A 22,873-nucleotide genomic window follows, 5' to 3' on the forward strand; every position below is an offset into this window, starting at 1 on the left:
TCAAAATTTCAGGCAGAAGTTACGTGTAACAGATGCCTTTTAAAATGAACATGTGATTTTAAAATATTTTCTTGCATACTTTTTTATTCACACAGTGAAAATTCTAAAGCTGTGGTGGTAGCTGTTGCTGAAGCAACGTTTTTAAAAATCTGCACAGCCAATCAAATCTCCAATGGCCAGTCAGAAGCCCCACCCACTTCCTAAAAACACTTGGCAGGCACCAGGAAAGGAGTCAGCGGGTGCCATTGCACCTACAGGCACAACGCTGGGAATCCCTGATCTATGCAGCCTTCAGAGTTTGGTGGAAGTGACCCTTCCTCTGAAGGAAGATAAGTGTCTGTGTGCAGTGGTCTTCAATATTTCCACATCTGGGACCCAACTTCAACCCCACTGCAGCAGCATAGCCCCGCTCAGCTTCAAACACATGATAGGAAGTCATGTGACATCACAGTCACCTGACAGGAAGAAGGGGAGTTGGGCTTACAATCACAGTTTCAAAAGTGGAAATTCTTAGCAGCAGACCAAGAACTGGGTGGGAAGCACAAGCCCAACACCACAAGGTGTACCCTTGCAAAGAACAAGCCAAGGGTCAGAGCCATGATGGAACTTTCTCCACTGCTGAATGACCTCGTTTCACAGTGTCAGCATTTGTGCAAAGAAGGAGAAGGCATATTTTATTTACACACTTGGAACATGTCATCTCATGGGTTGAAGATCACTGTGTGTGTGAATGAATAGCAGTTTGGATTCTGACACAAACAGAGAGTATCAGACCGTGCTGTGAACGGGTTGATACCTGAAGGGTGCAGAATCTCTTTTGCTAGGATTAAATGTAGCGTGGTAAATCTCCTGCCCCACAGAAGTATTTCTTTGCTTCTATTTGGGCTTGACTTATATATATGTAAATAAGCAAATACTGCAGAATCATCTCCAGTGCTTTCTCCTAGAGTGTTTCCACATGTCCTTATAGGGATGGCCCACTTGTGGAACACTGGTGGCTTTTCCTCAGAAATCCAGCCATCTTCATTTGTAAAATGGTTGCAGGCTGTTTGGTTTCTGTTTTTTTCAGTGCCATTCTGGGTCCGCACTTTCCTACAGTCCCAGAAAAGGTGCCGAAAAATGGAAATGAAACAGCCTGCAACCATTTTGCAAACAGAGATGTCTGGATTCCTGGGGAAAAGCTACCAGCGTTTTGTGAGCAGGCTGTATCTATAAGAATGTGCGGAAATGGCCCTACAGAGGAAACCAGCTTGGATAAGAGTTGTCTATGGAACACCTACTTCCTTAGAGAAATTGGGACTGCCTAACAAGATTGATTTTACTTTCCAGCTTGGTGCTAAATGATTGTGCATTTATTAGCTCATATGTGCCTAGGGCAAGCACAATCTCATCAGATCTCAGAAGCTAAGCAGGGGCAGCTTTGGTTAGTAATTGGATGGGAGACTTGCAAGGAAAACCAAGGTTGCTATGCAGAGGCAGACAATGGCAAACCACCTCAGCCACTTGCATTAAAAACCCCAGCAGGGGTCACCATAAGTTGGCTATGACTTGATGGCAATTTCCACACCACCATGCCCCTTTTCACACTGCTTACCTTCACTCGCAACGACGTGGAACATTGCGCTAAAAACGCGGAACATCGCGTTTTATTGTGCAAGATTTGTGCGATGCCGCACAATTCTCGCGTGAGAAAATGCGATCTTCCGCGTTTTTAGCACGATCTTCCGTGTCGTTGCAAGTGATGGTAAGCAGTGTGAAAAGGGCCCATATTTTATGTGAGCTTCCTTCAGTGGAAAAGTAAGGCAGAATACAAACCCCTCAAGAGATAAATAAACAGATCCACATTCCACAATGCATAGGTACAACAGAAAGTGAGAAGGCAGGAATGCAAGAGAATCGCAGCAAAGAGACCCAAAGCAAAGAGGTAAGAAGTGAAGTCTGGAACCCATCTGTTCCACTAACAGCAGCGTTCGACCAGGTCCAAGGAGCCTTCTGCTGAAGCAAAGGACAAAATGTCTCCTTGAGCTGGAGAAAACTGACATCATTAACAGAACAGATTGGTGAGATTCAAGTCTGACATTTCACAGTTCTGCAATTTGTTGGTGAAATGTGACATTCAACAGCTGGTTTTCAGAACTGAAATGGTAACAAGGGCACCTAAAGAGAATGGATCCATGGATTTAAGCACTGGAATAAGGGTCAGCCAAGAAAATCATAACACAAGCAACCTCACCAGCAATCTCTTTCTACTTCCTTGTAGGCATGCTTCTGGGAATCTGGAGTCACTGAGGGCTGGAAAGCTCAGCGAGACACTAAAAACATACGATACATTGCAGGCATCTAGCCCCCATGGGCCCTCCTGACTTGGTTTGGTTGTGTTTTTCATGAGATCCTGAAAAGAGAGTCTTGGGAGCGGCCGTGTCCTGGGTTCTGGACTTGTCAGTCTCTGGAGCTTATGCCAATTTTGCCTTGAGTATTACATTGCTGATGGATAAATCTGAAAACAAACAAAACGCCAGAGAGTCCAGTGTAACCCCCCACCCCGCTAGGTGGCCTTGAACAAAAATGAAAAGGGACACAACATACTCTGAATTGCATTTCAGGGGAACGGAATAGAACACTTGGATACATCCTTCTCCACACGCATACGTACACAAACACACACGCACACTGACACAAGTATAGAAATACATTTGAGTTTTTTTACACCGTATTATTTATATATAATTTAATAGCTATCTATCTATATCTATTGGTCCATTCAGAACTTACCACAGAAAAAGCTCTAAACGGTCGGAAATCACCTCCCGACAATTTGTGCGTTTGGCCACAGGGGGCAACATTGTGCTTATACCACAGTTGGAAGAGAAAGACAAGTGCATAAGAAATTAAAAATTTTAAAATTGTGTGAATGCGCTGGGAACAACATCACTTTAGAATGTAGAAGGTTGTCTATCAGCGATTTGTGCAGAAAGGGGGTGGCATTAATGGGGGGCTTAGGAAAGTAGGAGTGGAGGAAAAGCATGTGTGAATTTAAAGCAGAAATGTACCCTAGAGGCTGATGCTGTCCTCACAACCCAGGTCCAAAATTTGTAGATAGCTACTAACCACACACCTAAAATGAAATTTTGACCCTATATCCCCCTCCCCCCACTATCTCTATTGCGGCTGTTGGCTGAAACAATGTGATGCCTCGGAATGGTCACAAAAATTCCAACCAAATGGTCTGCAAATGATGGCTCCTGGACCAAAAGTCTCCTCCAAAAGTTGTCAAGTCAAAAGCCAAAGTTTATGAAATGAGGACTATGGAAACAACATTTGCTGGCAAATGGGTTTGGGAGAAAACCTGGGTTTGGGAGAGAACCTATGACAATATTGCTGACCAAGGTACCAGACAGCCATAGAATGCTGAGAAATAATGAAACTTATGTGAGGAAAGAGGTCAGGTTGGTTGATAAGGGGCTGAGGCAGACTTTGGAAAAGGCTGTGTACAATTGGAGGGATGGAGGTGGTGATGGTTAGGAAAAGAAAACGGTGAGGTTGAAAAATTACAGGCTGTGAGGAGGAGAGGGGGATTTCCACAACTTTTTTGATGGTCAAGAATTGTGAAACTGGGAAACAAAAGTCACTAGTGCAATAAATTGAGCGTGGATGAAGGCATGCACTCATAACAGCTGTTGTGTTTGGAGTGTTCATGAGGCAAACAATACACAAACTCCCCTTGAAAAGTACTGGATGCATGTGCGAATGAGGCCTTAGGCCCGAAGGTTTTCTTTCAGCCCTAATGTGGTCCACCTTCCTACAGTCACTCTCTGCCAAGAGGGCTGGCTCATTCAGCACCTTGGAGAGCATTAGGAGGCAGCTGAGGATCGGAAGGGGTTAACTTCAAGTGTTGTTCCAAGTTCTATTGCTTTGTCTAGACTACTCAGCCCGGGAAGAAACAGAAAGTACATTCATAATCAACGCTCTGACAGCTTTGCCTTGCTATCCCGTGAGAGATCAAAGTCATTTACAGACACAAGTCGGTATCGAGAGCCAAGTTTGGCAGCGTGGAGGAATTGAGGCACATGGAAGCAGGGGAAGGGAAGAACCGGGGTGCTCAGTACCCTAATTAGAACATCCCGAAATTTTCCCCTGTATCTGTTCTAGAAATGTAAACCAATTTCAGGCCAGGTGAACTGCCAGGGCTTCCTTTCAAAAAACGTGGAGATTTGGGAGGTTGCAGGGAGAGAATTGCCCCAGAGAATTAGCCGAATGATGTGTAGACTTTGTGCCCTTGGAAAAAGGTCTGAACTGTGCTTGGATGTATCTATGCCCCTCAAAACAACAAAGCCACAGACAGGACCCCTGCACCAAAATATGAGCAATGATGTCACCCAGGGAAGGAGTAGGACACACTGGCATGTTCTGATGCGCTTGTGGTACAGGTGACAGGTGTGAGGGAATTCCCGAAGCCTGCCCACCGGAGTTTATTCTGACCTGAAGGTCTAGGCACCTTTTGTGCACTGAAAAAAAAATGTGTGTGGTGGGAACTATGCTTTTGTGCAGTTAGGCCTGTGGGGTTTCAGCTCCCTTCCCACCCCCACCCTCCAATTAGCCTAGCTATGAAAGATTTAGGGGGAAAAAATAAGAGTTAGTAGTTTCATAGATCTCAAAATCAGAAGACTCTTGACCGGGAGCCCTGACGGTTGCAAAAGGCTGTGTTATGTTTTGAAATGTGTGTTGCAGGCCAAAGGAATGCTGACAATTCAGGATCCGTGCCTGACCCGGGAAACAATCCAAGTAGACTACATTCCATCCAGTGAGGGATTAGCAATCCAAGGCTACAGTTCCCTCTTCTCCATTAAACCCCTTTCCTGGGGATACAAACATAACCTAGGAATCTTGGTTTTCAGCTTCCTAGAGTATGTATGCCCACAACATTCTCCTCTCTGAATTGGGCATACAACCCAGTTGTCCTCTGCCCTTCCACCCCCACTTCCCAAAACACGAGCAAGCAGAAGAACTCAACCACAACACAATCCATAGGGAAAATATGGTGGTGATGGAGGCAGTAGCTGATGTGCTTTCTCTCTTCTAAGAGTGGGATTCTGGTAGCTGGCAACAGGTATCAATCCCAAAATGCCTCTTTTTCCAGATGTGAATTCACCTTTTGGATTCCATCTTGATGCATTCAGGTTTGAGGCTACTCCACTCAGCCTCGAAGCGACCACTTCCAGCTGCACCCTTAAGTACCCACCAGCCTCTTCAGTTCCTTGGCTTTGCCAAGGATGATGGGAGATGATGGGTGACAGCTTTCCCACAGGCCTGGCTGAGATGGCTGGGTCAACCAAAGAAGCCAATGTCCCACCTGATCTTGCTTGTTAAAAGGATTTAGTCAATGCTGTGTGAGTTCACTAGTAGACCAACTCTCTTGTAGTGCTGCATATACCCCACCCCTGCCAGCAACATGGATTTAAAGATCTATTCCTTCCACCCTGCGGTTGATCTTGTGGTGGTTGTGGGCACCGACTCTATGTCCAAGCTCAGCTAGGATTATAAATATGGTGGCTATGAGATGAGACACCGAAGAGAGAAAGAGGAGGAAGACACGGAAATCCAGCTACAAAGACATGATGGGCTCAGGGGCCAGCAAAGAGAGGAGGAACGGTATCGTGAAAGACTCCCCTTTCCACCCTTTTTAACTGGCCATGGAGTCCCCGGGTGTGATCAGACTCTGAAAACTGACCAGCTGTTTCATCTGTTCCGTTTGCATTGAGTGCCTCCTCAGAAGCCGCTTGGCCTTTGGGGAACTGGGGGCTACTGGAATCAGCCCCTTATGTGCTGGTGAGGGAGGCTTGCCATTGGCCCGGATGTCCCGGAGGGGAGGGTGGGGGTTGAAGTTGAGAGGGGGCAGGAAACCAGGGCGGGTGTGGGCGATGTGATCGAGCAACAGGGTCCCGGAGCCCCTTCTCTCAAGGAGGCCCGGGGTCCGGCGTCGTATCATGTTAGGGGAGACGGCATTGGGAATGCTTTCCAAACTCTCCCGTGAGGAACTGGCTGGCAGAGTCAGCGGGGAGGCATTGTACTTCCTCCTTTCCATGGAAACACGGCCTGAATCAGGTGAGCCAGGGATGGAGTCTGGGCAGAGAGAATCAGATTCATAATGCTCCATGCAGTTCAGCTTGTGATGAGCCAGACCTCGTGGGCCAGGACACGGGCCGCCATCTTGGGTTTCAGGAGCTGTATTGCGCCGGGAGAGAGGTTGATGGAGGTGGCTAAAATGGACTTTCTCTGCCCATGCTGCTTCCAGGCTGGAGGGTTCTTCTCCTGATCCATGGTGGGAAGCCATTTTGAGAGAGGACGACTCTTGGCCTTCCATGCTGTGCCTCCGTGACAAGGGTGGCCTCTTGGAGAGGCTCAACCCGTTCATCTCGGCCATCATCTTCTCCTCTGGGGTCCGAGCCTTTTCCTGGTGAGAAGCAGCCAAAATGGAGGGGGCCACCAAGCCCCACGGTTCAGAGTTCAGCCTCTTTAGCTGCTTGGGCCTGCCTTTGGGTGGGAGCGCTGAGGTTTTTTCCTCACCTTCCTTCCCTTTGCCATGTGGGATGGGGTTACAGGTCAGTCTGGTAGCCATGGTGAAGTTGAAAACGTCTCGCTCCTCTTCCTTCTCGCTGCCTCCCGGGGACTGAGCGGTCCTCACCTCAATGTCTGAGGGCGACATACACAGAGCAGGTGAATGTTTATCTTCAATGCCTGGCGATGGTGGGGAATTCAGGTACTGCTTGGTCTTCTTGGTTCCCGAGGGAGACGTATCTGTGGTGATGATGATAACTTCCTTCCCCTTGGCTTTACAGGCATCCAGTAGCACCTGTAAGGTGGCCCGGTCCCCCTTATTGATGGCATAAACCAAAGCCGATGCCCCCGAATAATCCTTGGCACTGGGATCTGCTCCATGATCTAATAAGATGGTGGCTACCTTCGCCCCGGCTCCATCAGCACAGGCGTGCATCAACGCGGATTTCCCTGTCTTATCAGGAATGTTTGGGTCAGCCCCATTCTCCAAAAGATACCTCACCATGCGGGGCTTGTTCTGGGGATCCTCGTAGGGGGCTATGCAGGCAGCAATGAGGGGGGTCTCTCCCTGGGTGTTGCCCTCATTAATGTAGGCCCCTCCCTCTAGCAGTAAGCGGGTGAGCCGGAATTTGCCTTGCCAGACGGCCTTGAGTAGAGCGTTGCCTTCCGTATGGACCATGGCGGCGGGAGTCGCTTGGCTGGGGGAGTAGGATGGAAAGGTCACAAGACAGAGATGGGAGTGGAGCTGGGCATTTCAGAGCATGCAGCAACCTGGAAGGAGAAAGAGAAAGGGGGGTGATGAAGCACATTTTGTTACATAGCTAGTTTCCTCTCTCGTTCAGGATTACCGACTCCAGCTTGGAAAATTGTTGGCAACTGGGTGTGGGGGGCCTGGGGAGGGCGGAGTTTAGGGAGGGAGCTCATTTTGTGGGGATGTGATGCCCTCCAAAGCTGCTATTTCCTCCAGGGGAACTGATCTTTAGTCTGCGGATGAGCTGTCATCCTACGAAAACTTCAGCCCTCACCTGGACATTATCAAACTTAAGATACTCTGGCTGTGATCAGTTTTGTCCCTGATAGGGATAAACATAAGAGCACCCCTAAGTTTTCTCCACTAGGGATAAAAGCAGGTGGGTGGATGAAGCAATTCTCCTCCTGTGTTCTGGACTTCCTCTATTATTTGCAGCCCCAGCATTTGCATTCTGTTTTTAAAAACAGTAATATTGGTTTAAAGCAGGGCTTTTTTTCAGCTGGGACACGGTGGAACGGAGTTCCGGAACCTCTTGAAAATGGTCACATGGCTGGTGGCCCCGCCCCCTGATCTCCAGACAGAGGGGAGTTGAGATTGCCCAATCTAAACTCCCCTCTGTCTGGAGATCAGGGGGCGGGGCCACCAGCCATGTGACCATTTTCAAGAGGTTCCGGGAACTCTGTTCCACCACATTCCAGCTGAAAAAAAGCCCTGCTTTAAAGGATTACGGAACTACATGCATTTGTATGCAGAAGATCTCGAGTCCAGTCCCTGCCGTCTCCAGGAAAAGAATACCAGACAGTGGGTACTGGAAAAGGCCTTTCTGTGTAAGACCCTGGCAAGGCACTGCCAGTCAAAGTAACCCAGGGGGGTCTCCAATCTTTTTGAACCTTTGGAATTTTGAGAGCGGGTGGTGGACGCCACTCCAAAATGGTAGCTTACAGGAGGAGGAGGATCCAAACCCCAAATGGCTGCCATGCTTTGCAAAAGAATTGTAGAAGGGAAATAAAAAGAAATGCAGGAAAGCCAGAGTGGGGGAATGGACTAAAAAGAGGGAAACCCTGAAGGGAGAATGGAACCACAAATCTGGATGCTTACCAGTCCTCACCTTCCTCCAGCGGAAGTTGCAGCTATTGCATATTTGAATGAGGGTAGCGAATAACAAGCCTTTGTATTGCAAATCACAGAATCATAGAATTATAGACTTGGAAGGAGTCTTAGAATAATAATAACAACATTTGATTTATACACCGCCCTTCAGGATGACCTAACACCCACTCAGAGCAGTTTGCAAAGTATGTTATTATTATCCCCACAACAAAACACCCTGTGAGGTAGGTGGGGCTGAGAGAGCTCCGAGAGAGCTGTGACTGACCCAAGGTCACCCAGCTGGCTTCAAGCAGAGGAGTGGGGAATCAAACCCGGCTCTCCAGATTAGAGTCCTGCTGCTCTTAACTGCTACACCAAACTGGCTCTCTTAAAGACCATCTAGTCCAACCCCCTGCCCAATGCAAGAACAGCCTAAAGCACGTATTTGTCCAGCCACTCTTTGAAGCCTGTCATTGAGGGGGAACCCACCACATCTCTAGGCAGCCGAAGCCACTGCTGAATTACTCTTGAGAAAGACTGATCCCGTCTAACCTTCCTATGTATACCTATTTATCACCATTGACTGCAAGTCAGGAGTAGATCACACCCACGCTGCCCGGATCTCTCATTCTAGTTCTTTTTTTTTTAATCTTGAATTTAAAAAGGCCCAATTACATTAGCGTAGATATAAATGGGTACAATTTAATTCCCATCCAGCAAACGAGCAAAGAATATCCAGCAGTTATTTTTACAGAGTGTTATAAATACTAGGTATGGGATTCAGTCACATAATCTATTCCAAGAGGGTACACCCTCCACCCAAGCCTGAGAAAATATTGACAAGCCATTCACTGTTTCATTAATACAAGCCTGCCTAATATATGCTAATTTCTTCATTTCAGCTACAGAGAGCATTCTTCTTAAAATCTCTCTCATTTCGGTACGTTATTCAGCCTCCGGTGCCTGGAACACACCATTATTGTGGCTGTTCATATCCTTCATTTGATTTCATTCTGTATTCTTTTGTGCTCTGCATAGTACGGCAACACACCCACTGTTCCCTCCTGCTTATCTTAGCTTTTTGACCCCCCCCCCCACCTTTCTCTCTCTGTATTTCCCATCCTTTCTCTCTGTGCTCAGAATTTATCTACCAGCTGACTTCACTGACCACATCAGGCAGCTCTTCCCCACAAAAGATTATCACAATAAATTCTTCTGTCTTCATGGTGACGCAGGACTCTTACTTAGAGCCAAGCTACAAGTGATGCCTGACGCAGGTTGGACACTTGTCAGCTTCCCTCAAGTTTTGATGGGAAATGTAGGTGTCCTGGTTTTACAGCTTGGCTCTCCATTACAGCTGCAAGACCAGGATGCCTACATTTCCCGCCAAAACTTGAGGGAAGCTGGCAAGTGTCCGACCTGTGTCAGGCATCACTTGTAGCTTGGCTCTTAGTTTCACTTTAGAGCTGCCAGGTCCCCTGGTGGGAGCGGGAGTTCCCCCACTCCCAGCCTCTGCCCCCTGCTGCCACTCACCTGGCCAGCAAGGGGAAAAGTCCCTGCGGGACAGGCCAGAGAGACAAGAAACCCCCGCGGCCAATGTGCAGCAGGTGCGCTCCCAGCGGGCACGATGATGTCACTTCCGCAAGTCATGTCATCACACTTCCTGGGAGTGTGCCTGCTGCGTGCATGTGGGAGAAGATCGCCAAGGTAAGTGCCAGGTCTCCCCACCCCTCTCAGCTGGGAGGCTAATGGGACCTGCCAACCTTATTTCGCTTGCATGACAGTTTCCCTTCTGTTTGTCATGTTAAGGGGATTGAATGCAGGCGTTGCATGCAGAAGATCTTGAATTTAACCTTTGGCACATCCAAAACCAAACAGCATTGCTGAGAAAGTCCACTGCCTGATATCCTGGGAGAGCTGCAAGTAGACAGGTCTGGGTTAGACATACCACTGGTTCATATTTGTGGAGTAGGTTGCCAAGGAATAAGCCAGCCACCCATGAATTTCTGGTGGCAGGACTAAGAAAGGGGCCTCTGTCTTAAAACTTGGAAGCCCTGCCAGAGATGGAAATACTGAGCAAGACACTTTCCCACAACCGTTTTCGGGAGAGGCTGTCCCTCAGCGGAAGAACATCTGTTTTCTGTGATCCCAGGTCTACTACCTGGCAGCATCCCCCATGAAAAGGATTCAAGGTAGGAGGTGTTGGGAAAGACCTCTTTCTGCCTGAGATCCTGGGAGCCACAGCTGGCCAGGGAGCAGACAGTCCTTAGCCAGATGGACCAACGATCTGGTCAAGATCAGGCAGCTCCATGGAGCCTGTCGTTCCATCCTACTGCTCATGAAGCCTTCCTCCAAACCTTTTCATTGCAGGAACATGCCTGTCGTGCAGGCACATGCAAGTGGAAGTTAGTAAATGGAATGAAGAAATTTCAGGGTCCTGGGAAATGGAGGCGGAGGCTGGAGAAAACAGCAAACTCAGGAAGGGGGGAGAGACAGTTGAAAATGAAGAGATAAGTACACAGGAGGGATCTGAAATCACCTCCCGTGCCATGAGATGACCAGCAATTAAGATACGCTTTTCTGGAATCTAAGTTTGGTGGATCCATGCCAAGCATTTTGCAAGGAAGGAAAGCTCCTCTGCCAGTGTTGCAAAGGACCTCAGCTCCTCGGCAAGCGTCCTTAGGTTATATGTTGTTAGACTTGCACCTTAAGGCAGCTCAGTCTCTGATCCTGCATGGAGAGCTTTTCAGGTTTGATCCGACTGATACAGTAATCAAGCCTCCGGATTTTTTCCAGCTTCTGCTTGTCTTTTCTAGAGCAGGAGAAGGCCCTCTCATCCCTTCTATAGGTTGCCAGTTGTCTACCCCCACTGAGGCGTGGCGCCTGCCAGAGCTGGCAGGCAAAGCATTCAATCCACATGCTGTTATGTGGGTACAACTGTCAGATCTTTCCGGGTACTGTGTCCAAAGCAGCCTGCTTTGACTCATAATCCCATCAGCTGGAGCCAAAAAGGAAAAGGGTAATTAATTCATATTCTAGAGATTTGTATCCTCTTCTTGAACACGGGGTGGGGGTGGGATTTGGGAAAGGGGACCATTTGCAAGGATTCGTTTCCTTTGCAGGAAAGACTGCTGAAGAATCACAGGCGTGCAGCTATTTATCTTGTGCAAAGTTATTCCTCAAGCAAACTGCGCCTCGCACAAGGAAAATCAAAGTGTATGTGCCAGCCACAGCCTCATCTCTTTACCTATACGGTTAAAGAAGGGAAGGTTGTAAGACGAAAAATTGAGAACGGGTGGTTACAGACTTCCAGATGTCATTTGGACATCATAAATTTAACATTGTACCTGTCGAGCAAATATATGAAACTTGATCCCCAGATACATGTGGGGGGGCGGCGGAATATTTGGATTGGGACTACAGCCTGTGGAAAGAAGGGTCTTAAGCCTTCCCCCTGCAACATTTCCCCAGTCTGAAGCCACCGTGGGCAAACAATGGCTCTTCTGGGCCATTTTAGGTTTGGCAAATAGCTGGGGAGGCAGAGTTTAGGCTCCCTCTTCCTGCCAGCTCTGAGGGGTGGAGCCTGGGGAGGGCAAGGGCCTCTGCAGGGTATAATGCCATAGAGTTCGCCTCTCAAGTAGGGTTCCCATTCAATCAGTGGGAGCGGGGGAGCGGGGGATCTCCTGCTCCCACTTTTCACCCCCTGCCACCACTTACCTGGCCAGCGGGGGTGGGTGGGTGGGAGGCAGGGAACAGGTCTCCTGGGTGTGCTCCCAGGATGGCGTGACAACATCTCTGACATCATTGCACCACCCCGAGAACACTCCTGCCCAAATCGGCCCGCTGCAAAGTGTGCACGTGCATTTCTCCGCCTTGTGTGATGATGTCATTTCCTGGAAGTGATGTCATTGCACCAGTGCAGGATTGTGCACATGCTTTGTGTGTGCACAAGAAACATGTGGGGAACATGAAGGAGGTAAGTGCCAGGTCCCGGGACTGGGCAACCTTACTCCCAAGCAGCCATTTTCTTCAGGGGATTAGATCTCTGTTGTCCAGTTGTAATTCTAGGAGATCTCCAAGCCCCACCTAAAAGCTGGCAACCATAATCTCAGGACCCATCCAAATCAATCCCTTCCAGCACCCAAGAACTCCCAGCACACATCAGCCTGATAGAACCCGGACAAACTCGGATCCAGACCTGGGAAAGGCAAGGCGTGGGCGAACAGGTGCCAGAGATCAACATCCTCCGAAAACCTGGCACTCCCATACTGCCCTTCTGTTTGTACGTTTTTTTACTGGAGAGACCCAAAGGAAAAGCAGCCTGAAATCTGGTTCTTTGAGGGGACCCAGCAAACTGGGAGCGTCTTCCTTTCTAGTGGCTACATTCTCCTGCAAGGGGAGCACACGTGATAATATAGCTGGGCTGTTCCCATTCCAAATTGCTTTGGAATGTTTTACTAACAAAATGGGGGGAGGGTTCAATGGGATTGCTGTGGAGAAAATAATTTCTAGATGGCTGAGTTAATTTGCACCCTGGCTCATAAATTCTATTCCAGACTACTATCCATGGCTAATTTAGCAGGAGCTGTCTCCTGCCCACAAATCATAGTAGACCATCCGTAAAGTCCACCAGTTGACCCCCAAATTAGAGTGGATTGAATTGTGGTGTTTGGAAACCTGCAAATGAAATTCCACCTTACAAGGGCTTTTGCTTGGTATTTTCCCCAGACCCTAGTTTGTTCCACATATTGTACTTCTCCAAAACACAAAGTACTTCACAGTACAAAATAAAATGCAACCCTCCAAAGAGTTTATCATGTGTGAGTCACTGGTACGTCCATCTCAGAATTGTCCAGTCTGCCTGGTAGAGTCTTGCCAGGGTAACAGGTGAAGAGATTCTTGAAATGGAATGCAGATATGGAAGCTGGAACCTTACGCATTCAAAGCGAGTGCTTTCCCACTGAGCTATTTCTACATATTCCCAGATCAAGATCACACAGTGAAACATAAAGATGGGGGATGGATGCAAGTGAAGGTATGTGCACTTGCAAAAATGCTTTTTTAACACAAATACACAGCAAATATCTCAGTGATGTTCACACCTGGGCCAATTCCAGACGGCCCTCTGCCTCCCGAAACGTTGCGCGTCGTCGCACGTAAAACGCGAAATATCGCGTTTTCTCGCGTGAGTTTTGCGCGAGGTCGCGCAAAACTCGCGCGAGAAAACGCGATATTTCGCGTTTTACGCGCGACGACGCGCGACGACGCGCAACGTTTCGGGAGGCAGAGGGCCGTCTGGAATCGGCCCTGTTATAACCGTGGCTTGGTTTTTCCAACCTAGCCTGTGGAAAGCTAAGATGCAGAAGGCATTGGGAAGGAAGCTCAAGACTAGATCCTCTCATAGTCCCAGACATGCAAAAGAATATAAGTTTGGGCAATGAATCCAGTTACCTGAGAGCCCAACTTGCTTGTTTTTTATAAAAATTAAGTTTCTAGTCCCTTTGACTATGAAGGTAAGCTTGACGACAACTCCTAATAATTTTCAGAAGCTTGAGGGTTTGCTGAGTTTCCGCTAATTGATAGATGGAGCCCTTCTGCCCTTCACAGTTCCTTGTCCCCTCCTCCCCCAGTTAGCAAAGTAAAATAAGCAAATGCATTCACATTTGATCAGTTTATATCAGAGGTACTTGCTTTGCAACTCACAGAGAGCCACGTTCATAGTTACTACCCATTCAAAAAAGCCATATTTACTTCCATCTCTAGTATGAGGCCTGTACCTCAGAGAGGCTCACAGTCACATTGGGAAAGAGTCCTCAGAAGAGTCACATGTGGCACGCCAAAAAGCCACGTGTGGCTTCCGAGCCACTGAGTATCACTTCTTTCCCTAATATGAGAAAAGGGTTTTGGAACAAGCCCGGTTGAACCTCTTAGATTGCAGATGGTGGAAAACAGGAGAGTGCCACCAGGTTCTCCCTTAAAGCTTTTCTCGGTTACACAGAATTCACGTGTGTCATTTCACTCCTTTCCCAGTGTGGGCGCAAAAACACCAAAAATCAGTTCCGAAACTACTTCTGATGGCCAGGAAAGTGGCTGAATTCACCGTACCTGCATAAAATACTTTTCAGCCCTTCTCTCCCTGTTGGTGTCCAGTCCACAAGTGACAACCAAAAAAGCAGCCTTGTATGTGCTTATGAGAAACAGAAAGATTGGGTTTCTTTTGGGTTTCTGAACACAGTAAGGCTGTGTTCTATCTAGTCACACAACCAACTTCCTGTGCTTTCCAACACACAGGATTTCAGCCCGAGGGGAGTCATAAGACTCCCTATATCTTCTTCCTCTACCCCTGTCTTTTTCTATGTGGCTGTCCAACCACACCCCTCGTCTGGATCTTTTGCCTTCCTTGAGAGCAGACCCTTACTCACAAGCTGGATTTCCTCAAGACTAGGTTGTCGTACAGAAAGACAGGGCTTCCAAGAGTGTTCAGAGGGTCGGGGCAGCTTCAAAGTTGGGGGCTGCCTGCCGCTACCCTTTACAAGAAATCACACACTTCAGGGAGAAGCTCCGGAAACCAGCTCAACGGCCTCATTTAGGAGCCTTTCAGCTTGCACTGGCAAACCTGGCTCATTTTCACATTCTCCAGTGATGTTGTTGTTGCTTGCTGCCTTTGTGACATTTTCCTAATCCCCTGCAAATGAAGTGCCACCTGCATCACCTGTTCAATGTCCCTTAATTCCTTCCCCCACCCATCAGAGTTGAGCCAGTGTCTGATAGACGCACTTTGTCTTTTCTTACAAGGGGATAAGGCCATAGGATGCTGCGTCTTCTCTTGAGCATCTGCTTCAGATTCCAAGTATCTTGCCAAAGATTCTTTTGCTCCAAATTCTTTGCCAAAGATTCTTTTGCCAAAGGTTTTTTTTTGCTGCCCATTTTACGGTCTCACGGGTCTGGGTGTGGTGTGGTCTGTGGGCCTTCTCCACAACTCGCTCAGGAATGATTCGTCCCTTAAGGACTTGCCTCACATCACTGCTAGGCTAGGCCTTTACCCCGTGGTAATTGCCACAGAACATTTATATCCTGTGGCATCTCGCTTGGAAATTTTAACTGGTGCTCATTGAACACACTGAACTCCTTCCCCAGGCCTGGGCCGTTTCCACACTACTTACCTTCATCTGGAACACCACGGAACATCACAAAAAAACCATGGAAGATAGCATCATGTCGCTAACTTCCGTGTTTTTTTCGCGACATTCCGCAGGGTTCCGGAAGAAGGTAAGTAGTGTGGAAACGGCCCTGGTGTTTTCTCTGCAGAACTGTTTCTTAAAGCCTTCCCCATTCCTTTTATCTCCTTACAACAAATCCAACACCAAGCAGAACTAATTGTAAGCCTGCCCAATCCATTCTGATATAAAGAAAGATTTTACCTCACTGTGTTTGGCTTAGGATCCATTGCAGTTAGGGGGCAGGCCTAGAGGATAACCCTAAGCCTCCCTTTCAGTCTTCCAAGGACACATTTTACAGCCAGCTCAAGTCTGACCAAAATTTGTTTGATCAGTAATGATTCCCTTTTACAATAATGAATAATATTTAATCCATCATTTATTTATACCATGCCATTCTCTGCAATGGGGGCCCAAAGTGGCTTACGTTGTTCTCTCCTCCATTTTATCCTCACAACAACCTGAAGCAGGCTAGACTGACAGCGTGACTGGCCCAAGGTCACCCAGCAAGCTTCCATGGTAGAGTGGGGATTCGAACCTGGGTCTCCCACATCCTAGTCTGACACTCTTACTACTATACCAAACTGACTTGGTTGAGAAAGTGTTCCCCTCTGTCACAAATACATGTTTTGATCCATTGTCATCTTACACTTTAATACACCATATTCTCTTAGATAAAATACCAAGAATTCTGGTGAGCAATGGGGCAGGATCCAATGGTACGTGTAGGAGCTGAGGCAGGAGGCAAAATATCCCAGACCCTTCCACTAGCAGGTCTTCAAAGGCCTCACCCCAGGTCAAGTTCAAGGCTATCTTACCACAACAGTCTTATTCTTCCTCTGCTGGGCTGGCCACATGGGATCTAAATATACATACCCAGGTTACCAATTCTAGGGTCATATCAGTCTGTACTTCCCTTTCTCCATCATCTTCTCCCATCTCCTTCCAGAGACCCTACTTCTGTGCATGGGGGCTTTAGAAAGACAGGAGTGCCTCCAATACTTCATTTACACTGGTTGCAGGGTCTGTCTATTCTTAGCACAGAATCTGGGTTACCCTGGCATAACATGCTGATTTGGGGAGGGTTTGAACTGCAGAACAACACGCTGAGCTCTTTCTCCTCCTCTCTTATTTTGCATATACAAAAGCAGGCTCTTCCTTAATTTAGTTACTGCTGAGGCTTTGGAGGTTACGTGCAAGGCGCAGTCTCTGCTGTGGGCTAGACATGCAAGAAGATGTTGGTATTCGTAGGGGAAACTCTGCATGCGCACAGAGGCATCCCATGTATTCCAGGGTTTAGCCAAGACCCAAAGAGTGGCAGAGGCTCAGATCAAGCTATATTGCAAGGATATAGACTGACTTCCATGTGCATATCTAGGGCCGTGAGAATGAAGGAACCAGTGAATAAATGAAGAATTACTTCTCTCATCCTTGCGGGCTTTTTTTCCTTCCCGATCCCTCTAGGGGCACTGTGAGAGCCATATATCAAATATCAGCAAAATCCATATGTCATGCTGGGGGTGTAATAAGCCATACAGTTTCATCTGTACTGGGATTCCCAGCAAACTGCATGATTTATTCTCAGTGAGCAGAGCAATAATTTTAATGACATTTTGCTTGTGTATCCTCCAGCCTCTACCCCCATCTCTATATGCACACTTCCACCTGGAGACTGAAAAGTGTTTAAAAGGCCATTCTATTTTGGGAGCCGTCAAAAGAGCTCTTGACTTGGCTGGTAGGTAAAATCATGGAAAATGCAAAGCTCTTTTAAATTCTCTTATCCCCCCTCAGGACCCCCCCCCAATAATTGACTTTTGTTGCTATTTCTTTAAAGCAGAGCAGAAAAAAGAAGGAGTTGTCGTCTGTGATGTTAAAATGAATGCTTGAAGGACAGGAAAAGAATAGGAATATAAACCCTCTTTTACTTTTTATTTTGTCAGTTTTGTGGACGGCCTAGGGGATTTTAGGACATGAAACGGAACCTGTTTGGAAGATTGCTGGCAAGCTGAATGTTGACTAAAGATTCCCCAGCAAAAGAGAAGCTCTCTGACATTAGTGGCAAAAATGGTTCCAAACTATATTCATCTGAGGTTTGTTTCCATGTAGGGTTTTAGGCCTTCTGGCGTTGGATATTTGGGAATGTGCAGGCAGAACACAGCAGTTTAAAGTAGTGTGTACGTGGGGCTGGGGGGTGGGGGGTGGGGTCACCTCCATTTAAGTTACATAACCACTCAAAAGTGAACCCAAAAAAGCTGTTTCATTCAGAGAATTACATAGAATTTGTTTTACTTTTCTGCAGAGGGATGAATGCATGCATTTCAACAAGCCATACAACCAACAGCATTTGAGCCTTCCTGAACAGGTGCGGTGTGGGTGGTTTCAAAAGGAATAGGCTATGATGCATGACTGTATTGGAATACTTTTGAAAACACCAGAAATAGCCCCCCGTCTGGATTGGAAAACTGAAACAGAGGTGGGTGAAGCAAGGCACAGCTTCTCAATTTAGCCAGACAATAAACACACACACACATGCACACAGTGAAAGAAGAATGGATTAAATTGCCCCAGACAGGCAGTGCCAAATTTGGAGTGCAGTGGGACACTGCAGGGACTGAAAAGGGAGAATCTGGCGATAGGCAAAATGTGTGTGTGTGTTTAGGAGGGCATTTTTCAAATTTAGTAATATGATAGAGCTGGGAGATCTGGCAAAAAGGGCTTTATTCAGCTGATTTTAGCAGGAATGATGTTCAAAGAATTAGGGAGGTCCCTGCTCTTGGCTACTCTATGGGCTTTATCTCTAAAACTAAAAGAGACCAGATTCTTTCTGATGTTGTAACATTCACAACCCTGGCATAATACTCTGTTAATTGTCACTGCTCCCCCCCCCACACCGTTAAATTGCCACCTTGTTGGAGAGCACGACTGGTTTGCACATGCATGCATTGCTACATGACTTTATATATTAACAATCCTTTCTCTTTTCTCTTTTATTTTTCAAAATCAGACGAAATCAAAGTTGATCATCCAGACGGTCAGCCTTAACAATCCATTACAGTAACAGCTGTTATTTCATGCCACCATCACACAAGACAATCATTTTCTTTTCAATAGTACCTGGCTTCATCTTCCGATCGTCTTCAGGTCTCTTGGCGTGGGCTGGCACTGCGCTGCTGCTCACCCGGGCTGCATGCTTCTATGCTCTTGGAGAAAGCGAGTGAGGCTCTGGTGATATCGCATGCCTTGCCGTCTCCTTGGCGCACGAAACACGTGTCTTCCTTTTGCACAGAGTTATTTTTGTGTTTTGGAATGATAACATTCTCTGTCGCTTTAGGAACATGAGAGAAGCAAGACAGGTTTAGCTTGGACCAGCCATTGCAAAGCAATCTCATAAGAAAATGGGATTCCCTTAAGCTAGTCCTGTCTGTCTATTTGTCTATCTATCTCTCTGCTCGTTTTTGGTTCACAGTCACTGATGCTAGGATATTCCTGTCTCTCTTCTATTTTTAGCTCCCTCACCCATCGAATGCAAGTAAGATAGACCATCAAAATACACTGCACCAATATACACATGGGTGGGGGGAGGGAGGACTGCCCCCTTTTCTCTTTCCACCTCCCATGGTCTTCCAGCAGCCGTACATTTTACAACCCCCACCTTCCACAGCAATTTAGTGGCCGTCCCCCCAATCTAGCAAATTATCGTCTCAATTCAGTCTTTAGACTGGCTGTATTAATTTAACAGTTCTCCCCTTCCATTGTCCTCTCTTTCATACATGATTGTAATATATAAAGAAGGACTTCTGGACATTTTTTTCCTATGAATCCTTCTGTTTAATTTTTTAGTCCTCCTCACTCCAAATGGAAACAAAGCCCACATGAATAATTGCGCTTGCTAGCTCTAATCCCTCATTATTACTCTTCAGTCCCTCTTTCCTTTTTTTTCCCTGCTCCCGCTATTGTCTTGCATACCATCTGACATTTAGATTGGAAACTCCTCAGGGCAGAGACTTCTTCTGTTTTGGGGTGGGTTTTCTTCCTTACAGCACTCTGTAAAGTTCCACAAAATGGCTCCGAATTAAAACAGCAGCAGCAGCAATAGCAACATATTTTATTTTATTTTAAATATCTAAAATATAGGATCCCCAATGCACTGAACATTAAAATACTTCAACAGTGGAATATTTAAGGCATTAAAACAGCATTTAATGTAGTATATATAAAATATATAAACAATAAAATTAAAACACACACATAAGAGAGCCAGTTTGGTGTAGTGGTTAAGAGTGGCAGGTCCCTAATCTGGGCCGATTCCAGACGACTAACCTGAAGGCGCTGCATGCCGCCATGTTCCAGATCGCGACGGGAAAAACGCGATATTTCGCGTTTTCCCCGTCACGATCCGGAACATGGCAGCATGCAACGCCTTCAGGTTAGTCGTCTGGAATTGGCCCTGGAGAGCCGGGTTTGATTCCCCACTCCTCTGCTTGAAGCCAGCTGGGTGACTTTGGATGTCACAGCTCTCTGGAGCTCTCTCAGCCCCACCCTCCTCACAGGGTGTTTTGTTGTGGGGATAATAATGACATACTTTGTAAACCGCTCTGAGTGGGCATTAAGTTGTCCTGAAGGGCCGTATATAAATAAATTGTTGTTGTTGTTGTTGTTATAACAGTCACTGGGGGAACGCCAAACAAAACAAAATTGTCTTTGCTGGTACAAGACAACAATAGAGGGAGATGGATGAACTTCCCTGAGGAGAGAGTTCCAAAGAGAAAGCTTGGGGGGGGGGTTCCCCACAGGTTCCCACCCAACCACCTAGCCTCAGCTGTGGGCCATCCAGGGCTTTTTTTCAGGGGGAACGTGGGGGAACGGAGTTCCGGAACCTCTTGAAAATGGTCACATGGCTGGTGGCCCCGCCCCCTGATCTCCAGACAGAGGGGAGTTTAGAATGCCCTCCGTGCCGCTGGCGCAGAGGGCAATCAAAACTCCCCTCTGTCTGGAGATCAGGGGGCGGGGCCACCAGCCATGTGACCATTTTCTCCGAGGGCAACCCACTGAGTTCCACCACCTTTTTCCCCAGAAAAAAAGCCCTGGGGCCATCCAAAGCAGGGCCAATGAAGATGATCTGAGCAGGTGAGTAGGTTCCTATGGAAGAAAGCGGTCCTTCAGGTAGATGAGCTCCAAGCCATATAGAGTTTTAAAGGTCAATAATGCCAACACATGAAGCTTCCTTATACTGAATCCGACCGTTGGTCCATCAAGGTCAATATTGTATCCTTGGACTGGCAGCAGCTCTCCAGGGTCTTTCATATCACCTACAACTTAAGCCTTACGGGAGATGCCGGGGATAGAACCTGGATTCTTCTGTATGCCAAGCAGATGCTCTGAGCCACAGCCACCTATTGATCTGGATTACTGCGCAAAGTTGTATACAAATATGCATTCACCCGCCACAAGAGAGAGAATATTCTCCAAAAGTGCTTTCCCCTCCCAGCTCAAAACACAGGTCATCAAATGGGGAGAAAGCGTAGCATTTGCTTTGCTGTTCTCGTGCTGGAATGGGCCTCCAGTTAGATTTGGGTCGTCGAACTCATTAACTGTAATTCCATATTTATTAGTGTAGAGCGACGGGGTGTGGTGCGTGCAGCATATCAGGGCTTCTGATTTTTCCTTTTCCATCAAGAGAGTTGCAAGATATCTCTCCCCAGGTCTCTACCTCTGTTATGTCCATTGGGACTGAGTGGATTCCCCAGCCCTGTTGACCTGCAGGCACTCTGGGGATTCTGAGAAATGACGGATGGCTGCCATGGGACAGGAAGAATCCAACACAAAGTTTCTGCAGCTAGGGTGGCTGCCGTAGGGATTGGGATCAACCGTTTGCTTTGTTTCCAGAGAAAAGGGAGAGTTTGCAGCATGGGCAACCATAGAGAAAGGATGCCAAATTCAGATACATAGGAAACTTGTGTCTGTGGCCGAGATGAGAATGCACAGCTGTGATGTGCCTGCCCTTGATCAGTTCAAGTAATCTTTGCTAGTCAGTCACCTAGTTGGGAGAAACCAAAAGCCCCCTGCATTTCCCTCCCCAGTTCCATTCAAAACCCTTTGTGTTCCTCCCACCCAAGACTCAAGAAGAGGATACCAGAAGACACATCATGAGGTGCCCTTTTGGGAATTGCTAGGGTAGACCGACATTGAACACAGAAGCATGAAGCCATCTTGTACGGAGTCAGACCACTGGTTTGTTACGGTCAGTATTGCCTATTCTGGCTGGCAGCAGCTCTCCAGGGTTCCAGACCTTTCACATCTCCTATTTAGCCAAATATGAGCAGTCAGTGTGATGCAGTGGCAAAAAAGGCTAATTCAATCTTGGGTTGTATCAAAGGGGCCATAGCGTCGAAATCGCAGGAGGTCATAGCCCCTCTCTATACTGCCTCTATACACACCTGGAGTATTGTGTGCAGTTCTGGAGGCCTCACATCAAAAAGGATGTGGCCAAAATCGAGAGGGTGCAGAGGAAAGCAACGAGGATGATCAGGGGTCTGGAGACTGAGCCCTACGAGGAAAGGCTGAGGGCCTTGGGAATGTTTAGTTTGGAGAAGAGGAGGTTGAGGGGGGACATGATTACTTTCTTTAAATATTTGAAAGGCTATCATTTGGAGGAGGGCAAGGAGCTGTTCCAGTTGGCAGCAGAGGGTAGGACCCGAAGCAATGGGCTTAAATTACATGCAGAAAGGTACCAGCTGGATATTAGGAAAAACTTTTTCACGGTCAGAGTAGTTCAAAAGTGGAATCAGCTGCCTAGGGAGGTGGCAAGCTCCCCCTCACTGGCAGTTTTCAAGAAGAGGCTGGATGAATACTTGTCAGAGATGCTTTAGGCTGATCCTGCACTGGGCAGGGGGTTGGACTAGATGGTCTGTATGGACCCTTCCAACTCTATGATTCTATTACCCGATCTTTTAAAAAATTGGAGACTGGAGGGTTTGAACCCAGGACCTTGTACATGGAAGGTGGATGCTCTGCCACTGAGCCACAGCCATTTGCCATTAGTCTAGAGTATCACAGAGGGACAGGGCCTGGATGGCCACCTGATGCTGAAGATGTGTCAAACTGGGAAGGGAATGGGGCACGGGGAGGGGCATCCATGGAGGGGCAAGTTTCTTGGAAGTGGTGCAAGAGAAAAAGGAGAGTTGCCATGTCCTGTGGGTCATGGGTGGTGCCTGCCAGGGGATGGGCGTGGGTACAAAATTGTTTCTTTTAGTGGCACCAG

The 22,873-nt window shown here is 47.4% G+C and overlaps 1 protein-coding gene across 1 annotated transcript; it reads right to left on the reverse strand.

Annotated features, from left to right (window-relative positions):
- Positions 1-5,680: 5,680 nt before the first annotated feature.
- On the reverse strand, positions 5,681-7,235 carry ANKRD34A (ankyrin repeat domain 34A). The gene has a single exon (XM_055000349.1). The coding sequence runs from the start codon at positions 7,232-7,234 to the stop codon at positions 5,681-5,683; it is 1,554 nt and encodes a 517-aa protein (XP_054856324.1). The 5' UTR covers position 7,235.
- Between the last annotated feature and the right edge of the window lie 15,638 nt (positions 7,236-22,873).

This window comes from Eublepharis macularius, chromosome 1 (genome assembly GCF_028583425.1).
Source record: "Eublepharis macularius isolate TG4126 chromosome 1, MPM_Emac_v1.0, whole genome shotgun sequence".
Lineage (NCBI taxonomy): Eukaryota > Metazoa > Chordata > Lepidosauria > Squamata > Eublepharidae > Eublepharis > Eublepharis macularius.